The sequence below is a fragment of the Calypte anna genome, chromosome 6 (genome assembly GCF_003957555.1).
Source record: "Calypte anna isolate BGI_N300 chromosome 6, bCalAnn1_v1.p, whole genome shotgun sequence".
NCBI classification, from domain to species: Eukaryota; Metazoa; Chordata; class Aves; order Apodiformes; family Trochilidae; genus Calypte; species Calypte anna.
This window is the reverse complement of record NC_044252.1, coordinates 19,863,132-19,876,822: the sequence shown is the minus strand read 5'-3', so window position 1 is coordinate 19,876,822 and position 13,691 is coordinate 19,863,132. Positions and strand designations below refer to the sequence as shown.

At 37.5% G+C, this 13,691-nt stretch overlaps 2 protein-coding genes across 5 annotated transcripts in view; one reads left to right on the top strand and one right to left on the bottom strand.

Annotated features, from left to right (window-relative positions):
* BLNK (B cell linker) overlaps positions 1-11,115 on the top strand; it is a 44,614-nt gene extending 33,499 nt beyond the window's left edge. The window contains exons 15-22 of one of the 4 annotated variants that reach the window (XM_030453069.1): positions 105-135; positions 1,179-1,221; positions 1,976-2,054; positions 2,447-2,478; positions 5,370-5,449; positions 7,478-7,561; positions 9,259-9,414; positions 10,374-11,115. In XM_030453069.1, coding sequence (XP_030308929.1) covers positions 105-135; positions 1,179-1,221; positions 1,976-2,054; positions 2,447-2,478; positions 5,370-5,449; positions 7,478-7,561; positions 9,259-9,414; positions 10,374-10,493 — 625 coding nt within the window. In that variant the 3' untranslated portion in view covers positions 10,494-11,115. The remainder of the gene's footprint in view (positions 1-104; positions 136-1,178; positions 1,222-1,975; positions 2,055-2,446; positions 2,479-5,369; positions 5,450-7,477; positions 7,562-9,258; positions 9,415-10,373) is intronic. The other 3 variants (XM_008501995.2, XM_030453068.1, XM_030453070.1) reach the window with 3 other exon arrangements.
* The window catches only part of ZNF518A (zinc finger protein 518A), a 56,583-nt gene that overhangs the window by 30,620 nt on the left and 12,272 nt on the right, over positions 1-13,691 (bottom strand). The gene's annotated exons all lie outside the window — the stretch shown is intronic.

The following is a 13,691-nucleotide window of genomic DNA, read 5'->3' as shown; positions in this document are numbered from 1 at the left end:
AAGTATCTTGGGAGTCAATGAACCCTATGCTTAGTTGCTAAATGAATTCGTGTATCTTCAAAGTAACCATACGTTTTTTTTAATCTCTTTCCTCCACCCTACAGAAAGAAAACTTCTAATGCAGTGAATTCACCAGTAAGTTGAATTGTAATTGCACGATCGAATTGTAATTTTACAGGTGTTTTTTAATTTATCGTAAAAATCAATTTTAACATGAATTTAGGTATAAGTTCAGAAAAAGAATAGGGGAAAGAGAGATATGAAGAAAGTTTACTGCACCCAAATATTTCCTAAGCAGCACTAAAAAGGCTCAAGTAGAAAAATATTTTGATTAAAGGGATGTTTGGATTCAATACTCTAGGATGTAACAATAAACACAGTGCACAAAGTGAATGAAATGAGAAATAAATGGGAACACAGGCAATTCAGAAGTATTCCCTGAAATATACAGGGCTGCATATAGGGAACATTGTTTTATTGTAAGAGTCCATGGCTTTCTTGTAACAGTCATAGCTCACAAAGGATGAAAGATTTTACCAGAATTCGTCAGCGGTTTTTGAGTAAGTATTTCATTATTTGAATAATACCAAAAAACTTCTTGTGTGAGAAAATGAGAGAACTGGTTTAAATTTTGAAAAAAATTATTTGAAAATGTTTTGAAACTGACAAATTGCTATCATTGTTCCAAAATAAAAGAAAACTTTTTAAAAAAATTGGAACAGGAAGGTTGGGTGAGTTTTTACTGTGAGCTGTACTCAGTTTAACTTCCAGTAAAAAAGAATGTGTTCAGAATGTGAACATTGTTTGACAAAGATGAAAATACTTAAATTTTGATTTGCAAGTATTTGGAATGAATGCTTCATTTTTGTACTTGAGATAAGAGTGAACCATTTTTTACACCATAACTTGCTGATAGGAGTTAAAGGGGAAAAAAATAAAAACCTTACATCATCTATTTATATGCATAAACTGGGATCCTTTCCAAATCTACTTTGCAAAATCCTAAGCTTCAAGATCATAGAACTAAAGGCTTTTCACAAAATGGCCACATCCCTACCTCCTAATCTCTCCAGGGTGCTATCACTTCTAAATGTAAACTAGTTCACAAAATGTCTAAAGATTATTTGCTGTCCTGATGACATGCCATTTTACATTTGGTTTCCTTTTGTTTAATGCAGAAACCATGTTTACCTTCCAGAGAGACTTTAACTGCAAATGAAGGTAACTTATCTCTACTACTGTGAAAAAGTTGACATTTTTCAGAATTCTAATTTTCTTTTTATTAAAGACATGAAACAAATGCCACCACATTGAATTTCTTCTAGGGTTTCATGGTGGGGGAAGCTAGGGGAGGTTGTTGGTTTTAGCAGTTTCAAACAGGATCTGGCCAGCCTTAGTTGCACTGAGTATCATTGTTCTCTACAAGCAGCCACAGTAAAACTCTTGAGGTTGCTGGCAGGGTAACGTAGGAACTAAAGGATCAGCAACGTGCCATCTACTGCCCAAAGCAGAGCAGGGGGAAGGGAAGCAAAGCACCAGCGCACCATTCTTAGCTCGGCAACCACCTCGAACGGAGCCAACTCCAGGCAGAGCCGGTCCGGCCCACAGGCACAAAGAGCCGATCGGCTCTGCGCAAGGAGGCGGCTCCTGCCCGGGAAACTCCGCAGCAGCCGCGGAGAGCAGGGAGGAGGCACCGCACCTCTGGTGCTGAGCTCTGCCCCAGCGCCCTAAGCCCTGTCCCACTGCTCTCTCTGAGCTCCTGCGGGCGCTCCCCAGGCAGCTGTTTGCTTAGGAAGTTGGTGGTCTGCCGATAGTCAATAAATATAGCAGCTGGATGGCAAGTTGCTACTTAAGGAAAAAAATGGTAAGTGACATGACTGAAAGAGACCCTCCTTCAGCTTCTGGGACTTTCGTATCTGGGCCAATATATTTCTGAAGAAATCTTGATTCTACTATTTGTTTTCCCAAACTACAGAAAAACCTACAGCAGCAGAACGGCGACGAAGTTCCAATCAAGAGCTTCCACTTCCACCCCTTCCAAGTGATGCCCAAAAGTAAAATCCCTTTTCATCATCTTTTGAATATTTCAATGCAGCAGCTCCTTCTGCTCTGCACTCTGAACATAGCTGTGAGAAGTTCTAAGGGGAGCACAGGCTTCTCTTGGCAAATGCATCCAAGTACTCTGAACACCAACAGGAAATATCAGAGGATATAATATCTAATAAGGTGATGGAGATTTAAACCAGGTGTTTAAATTCCTAATGGGTCAGTACTAGTGGGATAAGATTTTTCTTAAATACTTGTATCTGGCCCTTATTTCTCAATGGACAGATGTGCGAGATGGAACACATGCTACCACTGCATGGTTCAAATAAACAATTTTAATATTTTCAGAAGTGGATACATTTCCTTAGATCTTTCTGTAATCTCTTAATATTTATTTCAGGCCTTTTCTCCACAAGTCCTCAATTCTGCCAAGTAAGTATCATTTAGATTTTTAATTAAAATGTGATTGTAATTTCAAATTAATCTTTGAATTAGGATTATTTCAAAATGCCATGCACGTTCATTAGTTCAGAATTAACACTTATGTCTGTGATGTATACATAGAGGACTTTAAGAATCCAGGAGCTTAGCTCAACTAGTAAAATTATGGATGTATGTCAGGGTTATTGTATGAAGCAATGGAAATCGGGTGCTTCATTCCAACTTGTGACTCCTGAAAATTTCTACCAAAGGCAGTTTGGGTCAGTTCCCATCATAAGATTCTATCAATCTTCTTCACCACAGGAGAAGAATATGACTTTAATATGACTTTTCAGAGCTGTTCCAAGTTTCTGTTGCCAAGAAGCCAGAAAGATCCTTATTGCATCAAGCAATTTATTCTTTCTCTATGGGGTGGGGAGAAGGTATTCCTATAATGGCAATTGCTAAAGCTTTTATGTAAGTGATACTTTCAAAGGGGTGCTTCATTTCATCTCAGAGCTAAAAATAAATTAGGTAGTATGTATAAGGACTCTTATATTACAGAAGTGTAAATTAGATCTAATATTTTTCCAGTCTCTTATTAGCAGACATGAGTCTGGCCTTCCTACAAGCCCTTTTCTGCACATATTTTAGTTCAAAAACTTATCTTTCACACTGTAAATGGATGATGAGAGTTGTACCTAGAAACCTGTGTGTGGAGTACCTTAAAGGCATATGCTTTTATTAGTACTTCTCACTGTTTCCAGGAAATGTTTGCTGGATGTAAGTTATGTTGCTATTACATCTCCTGTGCTGTGGAAGTATCACAGTGGTTTGATGCATGTAATAGCCAAATGCATTCAAGTTTGTCTGCTCCTGTCACACAGCAGATGTACTTCAACTGGTACCATAAAGTCTTACTAAACTCTAAAGTATAACTATTCTTTGAGGTCATCTGGTGCTAAATGCTAAGTTATTTTACTTCAACACTCTCTCATTCTGTGCTATATAGATATAACTGGTCCCTTTCACTATTGCCCCTTCAGCATAACCTTCCATACAAGCCTAGTGCTAACTTACCTTCTTCATAAAATGTACTTATTTCCCATATGGCGTTGTATCAAATGTGCTACTGAAGTCCATAGTAAGTACAGCACCATGTTCCCCCTTTGTAGAACTTTGGAAGACTTACAACATGTTATCTACTTGGGTGAATTTCAGATTTTCTTTTGCTGGTTGTATATTTACCTCCAAATCTTAATGTTCTTTCCTTCAAATTCTCTTTTAGAGCTTTGTGTTCTCTGGAGTTGGACAAAAAGGCCTGTAGTTGCTCAGGTTGCTTTTTCCACTTTAAGTATAGCAATTATATCTTGTATTCTTTAGTCATATGTTAGCACCCTGACTTGAAAATAATTTAAAATAATTGTTATCAACCCTGCAATTTCATGTACCAGTTTTTAAATTTCTGGGATAAAGATTGTGTGGGTCCACCAGTTCAATTGTATGAAGTTTTGCTTCCAATTTGGTTGTGTATATTTCCATTTCTGTGCCAGAACTACTCATGGTTTAGTACTTAAATTATCTTTCAAATCAATACAGTTCTTCCTGCAAACAGCCCCACTTCCTCTTCCTTTTTACACAGCTAACGGATCTCTTATTGCCTCTTTTGTTTCTTTTGGTAAAGTCTAGTTCAGCCTGGTTTCTGGCAATCCTTCCTTTATTCATTAAGTATACTTTTCAGCTGTAGATTTTGCAGCTGGTCAGTCAAAATTTGACAGAAAAAAAAAATCTTAATATTGAATGGCCTTCTTCAGGGGATTATTCATTTATTGAGAGCTGGAACTATTCCTTACAATGTCTCCCCTGTTCTTGAAATACAGCTCCCAGACAGTTGCATCTTTTCTACAAAAGAAGTGTAAACCTGCTTCAAGGAGATGTCTTTGAGGTCTCTACTCCAATTATTTGTTTATTTTTTAATTCTGAGTCACTGTATGAACTCTGCTATATTATTCCTATTACTTTCTGAAACTAAAATCCTAAATCAGAATTACGTTAGTGAAGATTTGATAAAGCAGTCTGCAAAGTATTGTGTCCAACAGGTGAGTGCTAACAATCCTAGTAGTGTTTTTTCCCACAGTAAATCAAACAGAAAACAAAACCTCACATAGTAAAAGAATAAGTAACATTCAACTGTAATAATCTTCTCTAGTACAATATTGATCTGCACCAAACCTGACCAGAAGTACCTGTAGTAGGCACACTTTCACCAAGATTGTTTTACCAGAAAATATCTATACTTATTTCCCATATTTCTATATCATGCTACACAACAATTTCCCTTCCAGTTTCTTAAACTCTTTGACATCTGTATTTCATCCCTAACAGCTACTTTCTACTATGTTTTGTTATTACAGTTATAATTAAGCTTCATGATCTTTCCTACTGGTTCTGCTTCTGTTTAGCTTGCACACACATGCAAACATCTCAGTTTGATTTATATTACTGAAAAATGATACAAGCTATGTTTTGTTTTCCTTGCTTCCTCACCTGTATGGCTACTCCTCACACTGGACTGAGTGCTTTTGTGTGTGCATTTTCTTTGTCTGTTGCTACATTGACTCGCTGAAGTTGTGGTGGTTTTCCTTGCATTTTAAGTCTAACTATTAACCAAGTTGTTAACCAAACTATTAAATAAACCGTTTCTTTATAAGCGAGGCTCCTTTGTGAGCAGGCAAATGTCCCAAGTACTTCATAAGGCCAATCTATTTTGCAGTAGACAGCTTTTTGAGCGATACTGAAGTTTAAATATTTCCCAGATCTTTTAAAGTCTTTGTAACAAGTCAATTTCTTACAGCATATCAAATGTAAGTTGAAAATTACACGTTGTTCTTTCTCTTTTCTAGAAGTGCCTGAAGCTGCAAACTGTTCTCTGGGTACTTCCCCGCACAGCAGCATTTCATCTAGTTCAAGTACTGCAGACCAGGTATAACATTAGCTAAATTCATATTACAGAAATCTTCTTGTTTAATTTCAAGAAGAATTTGCAACCTTACCCCCTTCTAAATAAAAATAATACTCCTTTTGTGGAGGTAATCCACATCCCATTTAGCAGTGAAGATTTTCTCTAGGCCAAATAATCTGAATATTGGCTTTCATACAAAAAATGCTTAGAACATAAGAAATTTATGGTGATGGACTTAATTGTTTTAGATGGCTCTATGGGGTGTCAAGAAAGTTTTAAGAACCAAGAAGGATGCTGTGGTGTCTCTTCCAAGTCCCACTCCTTTCTTTTCCTTTAAACAGACCTTGTTACAGCTAATGCTGTAGTTATACAACCACATCTTTTCTCTGCTTCATTGCAAAATTAAGCTGTGAATAATCTAAAAAAATGCAGTTATTTTCATTTCAGTGCTATTCCTCTTACTTTTGTGTTAGTTGAAGGGAGAACACAAAATGCAAGAAGCCATACTTATTAGCCTAGTAGTCACGAACAAGGTAAAAATAGTTCTGTGGAGTGCCAAACAAAGGCTCTCTTATTCAGAGCTGGTAACATTAAATGTGCTAAAGCCTAACATGACAAAATAATACTGCAGTGAAGAACATAAAGACTAGAAATTCTGGAAAAATTTTAATAGTATGTCATATTGGATATTTATGATGAGAATTGCTTTTCAGCAGGCACTAAATAAACAGCTTGTAGTAGTTACATTTGCAGCTTTTATGAAACAGCCATTGGCAAAACCAGAGCTTAATAAAATATTCATTAAAAAAAAAAAGTAAATTAACTGTTACTGCTATTTCCCCACCAATTATGTACAGTGGTATCATTTGCTGTAGCATTCTCCCCAATACAGGTGCTTGCAGACGTGATTCATACTCACAAGATTATTTGTTTGGTCCCTATCCAAACTCCAACAGCAGCTATCTGCTTCCAGATTATATGCGACAGATAGTGCTAGAAGAAAGGTCTTGGGGCAGTTGGTTCCTTGTTCTCGTGAACAAAGATTGGTTTACTGGACTCATTCTCCTAGCTCATCTTTTACTATGAAGTACTTTTGTCCTCTAAAACAGAATCCACCAGTCTTTACAGTGACAATCTTTGTACTTTGTATCTTCAGTGCTACACTTGATGCCCCCATCTATGAAGTCCTTCCTCCCATGTCTTCCACTGTTCATTTACTGTACAGAACACTGCCAAGGATTTAACAGAATGGAGAGAAGGATTATGTTGGTGAAGTGTTCACAGGGAATAACACACAGAAATGAGGCACCCAGGAGATCACTATAAAATATATGTTGTTCTCGTACTCTATCACAGTTGTAATCCTTCTCCACTGTTTCAAATGTAAGGATATATTCAGACTCGATCAGAGAACTGGTACAGGACCATGTCTCAGGTGAAGGCACTGGGAGCTGAACTGCTGTATTAGATGAGGAAGAGACATTAATTATTCCTCTGTTCTGTAGGACTCCATCCATTTATTCTTGTTTAGTAAAAACAGAAAGAGCAAAAGATGCACTTACCCAATCTCCATATTACCTAGATGAAGGCACTTGTGATCATGTTCACAAATAGCATTAAGTACACGTGAAACTTCATTCCCAAAGTTAGATGCCTACCAAATCTGGGCATTTCATTGGCAGCCCACAGCTGGGCAGTACTGAATTGTTAATGGTCAATTTATTTCTCAACATTTCCTGGATATCCTCTTTAAATTCTACTAGTATAGCTTCCTACTTTAAAAATACAAAACTATCCTCCAGCTGAAGCTGACTGCTTTCCTCAGGGTATCTTTCTCTCTTCTATTATCTCTTCTATCACACATCTGTTACACTTTACAAGACACGTTTCTTTGTCCTACCTCAGTCTAGCAAAAACTGTGAGCTGCTGTCAGAGAATTTTCTAAAGTGTTCTGCATTTCTGTTCTTCACAGCTGTCATTATTTCGTAGCCACTCCCCTACATGACATATTCTTTCTTATTTTATATGTTAAACACTGTTTCTTTCTAGGATGCTGGTGTTCATAGTAAAGCATGGTATGCTGCTATCTGTGATAGGAAAATGGCAGAAGATGCATTGTACCGATCAAACAAGGTGGGTCACTTTTAAAGAATATCTCTTTATAAAAAAGCAAAACAAAAAACAGAAAAACTTTCAAACTGGAAAAAAAAAAAAAAAAAAAAAAAAAAGACAGAAAATTTCTGGTTAAGAACACCAGTGGTATTCTGAACAGATCAGAAGACTGTACCATACAAATACTGTCAAATATTAAATTACTGTGGTGAAATGACTTATTTATTATTTATTTCACTTACATTAGTGTAACTCAAAGACTGCTGCACTGCAGAGAAAGCCATGACAGGCTATAGAGCTGAGGAAGACCTGATAGCTCACCTGTGGTCACAAAAATAGAAGGAAAAGCCCCATGACTTCTCAATGATCTCCACCACTGTCCAATGGCTCATGTAGTAACAGCTGCTATTTGGAAATGCTGATGCTGCTATGTATTTTGAAACAGCAGTACTATACATTTAGGTATTTGGAGAATTTGAGTTCTCCAACTATTCTGTGTACACAATACAAAATTTTCCATGAGGAGAAGGACCCCCCAAGTATAAGGATTTGGGGGTGGTAGTAGATGAGAAGCTCGACATGAGCCACCAGTTTGTGCTTGCAGGCCGTAAGGCAAACCACATCCTGGGCTGCATCAATAGAAACATGGCCAGCAGGGCCAGGGAGGTGATTCTACCCCTCTGCTCTTCTGAGACCACACCTGGAATATTGCATACAGCTTTGGAGCTCCCAACACAGGAAAGATATAATTGGAGAGGGTCCAGAGAAGAGCCACAAAGATGATCAGAGGGTTGGAGTACCTCTGCTATTAAAACAGTCTGAACGAGCTGGAACTGTTCAGTCTGGAGAGGAGGAGGCTCCAGGCAGACCTTACCGTGGCCTCCCAATACATGAAGGAGGCCTACAGGAAAGCTGGGGTGGGGCTTTTCACCTGAGAGGAAAGTGACAGGGGTAATCGTTTTAAACTGAAAGAGGGTAGATTTGGATTAGATATTAGGAAAAAAATCTTCACCATGAAGGTAGTAAGATACTGAAATAGGTTGCCTAGAGAGGTTCCCCTTCTCTGGAAGTGTTTAAGGCTAGGTTGGATGACTGAGGCCTTGTGCAGCCTCATCTAGTGAGAGGTGTCCCTGCCGATGCAGGGGGATTAGATCTTGATGATCTTTAAGGTCCCTTCCAACCCAAACCACTCTATGATTCTGTGAAAAGCTAATGTCACAGAAAGGAATAGTGACGTCTACCAGTCAGTATCCTTAGCATCAGGTACATTTTCACTCTTGCCAAACTCCACAAAGCAGGATAAAGGGGCAGAGTACTGGGGTTTAGCAGTGAGCACGTATCAGAGTGGTTTTTACAGCTCTAGAGAAACACTATCTCCATCTCTCACTGCTTTCTTGCCTACCTACTGCAACTACTAGTAACTTCATTTCCTAATGATCAGTGGGCCCCAACAGACTGCTGCCACCCTGTGTTTTATTTCTTCTTTCTCTAGTTGAGAGAGAACAGGCAACAGCAAATGTGACTTATATGGCAGCTTTGTAAACTACTTTTAGCCAGGAATACATATAACTTCTCCTTACCTGCTGAGCAGTTCTTCTAATAGGAGAAAAGGGTTAAATGATAATACAGATTAAAATATTAACTAACTGTTAACATTAAAATTAACTAAGTTGTTGGGGAAAATAAGCTGAATACACTTACTTCTCTTCTCTCTTTAGGATGGATCGTTTTTAATAAGAAAGAGTTCTGGACAGGATTCGCGACAACCATACACACTGGTTGTGTTTTACAACAGAAGAGTATACAACATTCCTATACGATTTATAGAATCTACAAAGCAATATGCACTGGGCAGAGAAAAAAGTGGTGAAGAGGTGAGATGATGTGGGGCTTTCTTCCTGACAGTTTTCAGCTATATACCTTTAAAAAGCAATGATTAAGATATATTGCTCTATGAACAAAAAAGATTCTTCATGTTTCAGGATAAAAGTGTACCCTATATAATGACTGATCTACCAAGCTACAGAAACGAATGTAACAGCTCCTGCATACTGTAATTAAAATCACAGATCAAGTTTTGACAGTTTTGAAAAGTTACCAAGATCAGAGCTGCAGCTTCTCCAGCTGTTTATAATCCTCTATTCATTTCTCCCTAGGACTCTAAGTTTCTTTACTTTTAATCTTATTTTCATATAAAGAAAATGTTAAACTCCAATTCCAGAGTGTAAAAATCACTGGATATTATACACCACTTTCAGAACAAAACAGAAATTTGGAACCCAAATACCAATAAAAACTGTTATCACTGTACAGAGTAGGCCTAACTATGTCCCTCCCAAGCAGTGGTTTTGAGGTCACAGCACAAGTGAGAGCCCGGAGGTTATCTGGCCTTCAACAAAGGGTCAGAAATTACCTCAGGAGAAAAAGAGATGCAGTTCAAAACCTGTATTTGACCAAGAACCAAAAGAAAATGCAACATTAAAGCTGTATAGCTAAAATATTATGGTAAAATGAAAGTCCTGTCAGTTTAATATGCCATCAACCAGTTTGTGCAGGTTGCAATCACAAACAGAAAGAGTGAGATGAGATAGCTACTGGCCACAGTATGTTCCATTGTCCAAATTTAGCACTTATAAATAGAATCAGGACTTAAAGCAGCATCAGTGCTCTTAGTGAAAGGCAGAGCATCTCGCTTGGTAACAGTCATAGCCCCACCCTCTGCAATCGTGGGAGAAGCAAAGAGAAGATATGATGCAACAATTACAGCTAATATTAGAGTATTAAAGGAAACCTAAACTACTTGGTTTTTTGTTTTTATTTTTTCTCTATCCAGCGCTTTGACAGTGTTGCTGAAATAGTAGAGAATCACCAGCGTACCTCCCTGGTTCTAATTGACAGCCAAAACAACACAAAAGACTCAACAAAACTGAAACACATTGTAAGAGTTTCTTAATCAAACCAAATTGCTAAAACGAAGACTTTAAAAATAATTTTTCAAGATTCCAAAGCATGTGGATCGGGTATTAAAAAAAGAAAGTCTAAAAAGATGCACTTTAAGAGCACCTAGCAAGAGATGGTATTCACTATATTCAACCTCACATCACTTTTATTGGAGGAGGACTCATATTTAACAAAAGCAACCAAAGCAGGTATGGTTCATCTGTAACTTCCATCTATAACAGCACCTGTGTTCAGTCACATGAGGAACAACTGCATACCACATCCTGGTCCTTTGACTGCTATTTGAAGATAAATTTCCTGCAAGACATTTTCACGTTGAGAATACCCACAGTGATTTTTCTATTTGTTATGTTGACCACAGATCACTGCTTCAGCCATTTCTTTGTGAAGTGCACAGGCCCAGAAGTTAGTGCAACTCAACCTAATGTACTACAGTGTACAAGCTGAAAACAGGACTATACTTCATGTGATTAGTGGCAGTAAGACCGTCCGAATGTTTTAGATTACCAGAGGTGCTGTCCTGTTCCTCAGCTTTATTCTGTTTCAGTAATATTTTTGTTTGTATTTTCAAATGTGCAAATAAAATTTAAAATATCAAGTCAACAGTGTATGGAAGCATTGCTGGATCACACTTCTCAGCATCCTCCCAGCAAGAAAACATCACTTTAACGTTGTTGCTTTATGTATATATGTGTGCCTGCTTCTTCACAAGTTCTGTTCTTACAAAAACATACCATATTTTACAGCTTTAGCATATACATTTGGTTTAATAACACTCAAATATTTCAAATGGCAGTGTTGGTGACCCAAGTACATTGTTTCACTACTAAACTACCTACCACTAAATAGAGACACACACACAACACAAAAGCCCTTTCTTTTTTTCAAGCCTGTCCAATCACAGCAGTTTAATTATTGTATTTTTTTGCTAACAAAGTAATTTCCACAGAGGTTTAAGATGAGAAAATTGAATTGATGAATGTGTAAATTGCTCCAGTGAAAAACACTAAATTAGTTCTTGGGATGTTTGATTTCACTTGACACAGAAACTCTTAAATCTTAAAGGTATTTTCCAAAAAGGATGCTCTTTACACAACTGCTTTGTTTCATGGTTCTCTGGGGTTATCTTCAAGGCAATTAAGGCATGATTGACCCAAGATTTGAAAGTCTCAGCAACTCACCTAGAGCTATGTTTTATGTGTATTCTGTATACAGTGACTGTAGTTTTGATCAATTACTTCTACAAGTAACATACCCATCTTTAGAAAGAACTGCTTACTAATACAGGATGATGTTCAGCACCTCAGTTATCTTCCCTCTGCAACACAGGTATTGCTTATCTCTGATGTGACACGCTTTAGACAGTAGCAAGAAACAACGTACCCAGACCACACACAAGCCTGCCTATTACAGACTGTTCACAGTACAAAAATACTATGTTTAGTATACTGTTCAGTTGTTACTAATTGGTATTATACTACACAGTATTAGTGTTATGTTCAAAATGTTAAGATTACCATGCCAAGGTCTCAAAATCAACAAGTTATAGTCTCTGCAAGCTTTATTTATTCCTTATGTATATATACTCTGATATTATTTAGCTACATTAAACTGTTTCAAGCAATACAATGGGAAAATACCTCTGAAAAAGCAGTCAGGCAGTAGCTTCCTTTGCACTGATGTAGAGTTCTTGCCCAATTCACCCAAGTACTGCACTGTATTTAAACTTTGTTTTAATGTAGCCACCTGATTCTTATTAACCATTATAGGTTGTTCCTCACAGAAGTGTCTGGCTATTATCAAACATTTATTTCAGAGTTAAATGTGTAGTATCACCATCATTCTAGAACTGGGGATGAAAAAGTGACTCAATTCCCTGTGCAAGATGATGTATCATTTTTTTAAGGTAATTTGCAATAGTGATCCCTTTCCAAACTCGAAAGCACTGCTGCTCCTACCCCTCAGCTTTAAGTGCTCAGCATGACGTGTAACTATGTGGCTGATCTACAAATACATGTTCTAGGTAAATATTCAGCTTCTCAAACCCTTCTTTTTTAGCCATGTTCTACATCATTTCATGGTTACCTTAGAGTTCTGAGAACAGAATGAGGCAGGGATTTGATAGGCAACACCACCTTCCATAGAATAATCCAAATAATCCCAAATAAGGCTCCATAGTAAAAACCAAGCAACAAACCATAAACACGAGTATGTGATCTTTTATTTTACTATCCTACTATAGTCATTTTTATACAGGAAGCAGACTAGTTACTCCGCTTTCCATACCCAAGCTAGATTTTTTTATAGCTTGGGCAGACTATGGTGTAGAAATATTCTGAAACCAAATTTTTAGGTGGATAAAAGTTTTAGCAAGGCTAAATACTAGTTTGCATTCTGCAACCATGTAGAATAAGTTAGCACTCTGATGGAATTAAAAATCCTGACACTATTGAGTCAGCAGCCAATACAGAATCTAGGAAACGGTAACTGGGTGCAATCCCAAACCTGAAACTTTACTTTGTTGCAGTGCCAGCAGCTGCTGCTAGTTAATGCTGTCAGGTGTTTCCACTAGGTAGCAGGTGTGGCAAGTCTGACCTCTGACAAACACAACACATCTCTCTCCCTGTATTTGTTTGATAGTTAGCTAATATGAAGGGGGAGTGGAAAGGGAAAAAAAAAACACACACACACACACACACACACACAAAACCAACCACAACCCACTTACCAAAAAGTAGAACTAAAAAAATTGTTTAAAACTAAGTAAATTTATTGTCTGAGAGCTCAAGACCAAGCATCATGTTTACTAATGTACACAGGATGTAAGTGTTGTCTGCCTACCTGATACAGAAAGGAGAAGTGACTGAATTCTGGAAATCATTCCTGACAAACTTGTTTTATGAAAGGAATAAGAAACTGCATACTCAAAAATCCAAGTGTTCAGACATGCAAGTTACAAAACTACATTCCTTCTTCAATCTAAACCACCAGCAGCAGACAGATTCTTAGGAAGTGTAGTAACAAAATGTATTGCATGACAACAGCCCTGGAACAAATACTGAACACGAGTTTTTTGTTAAAACATTACAGTTCCTGAGAAGAAACCATGACTGATGAATATGCATCTAGCAAGGAAAACACAGTGGGATAAACTTAAGGCTTCTTTAAGGTTACTTTACAAAAACACATG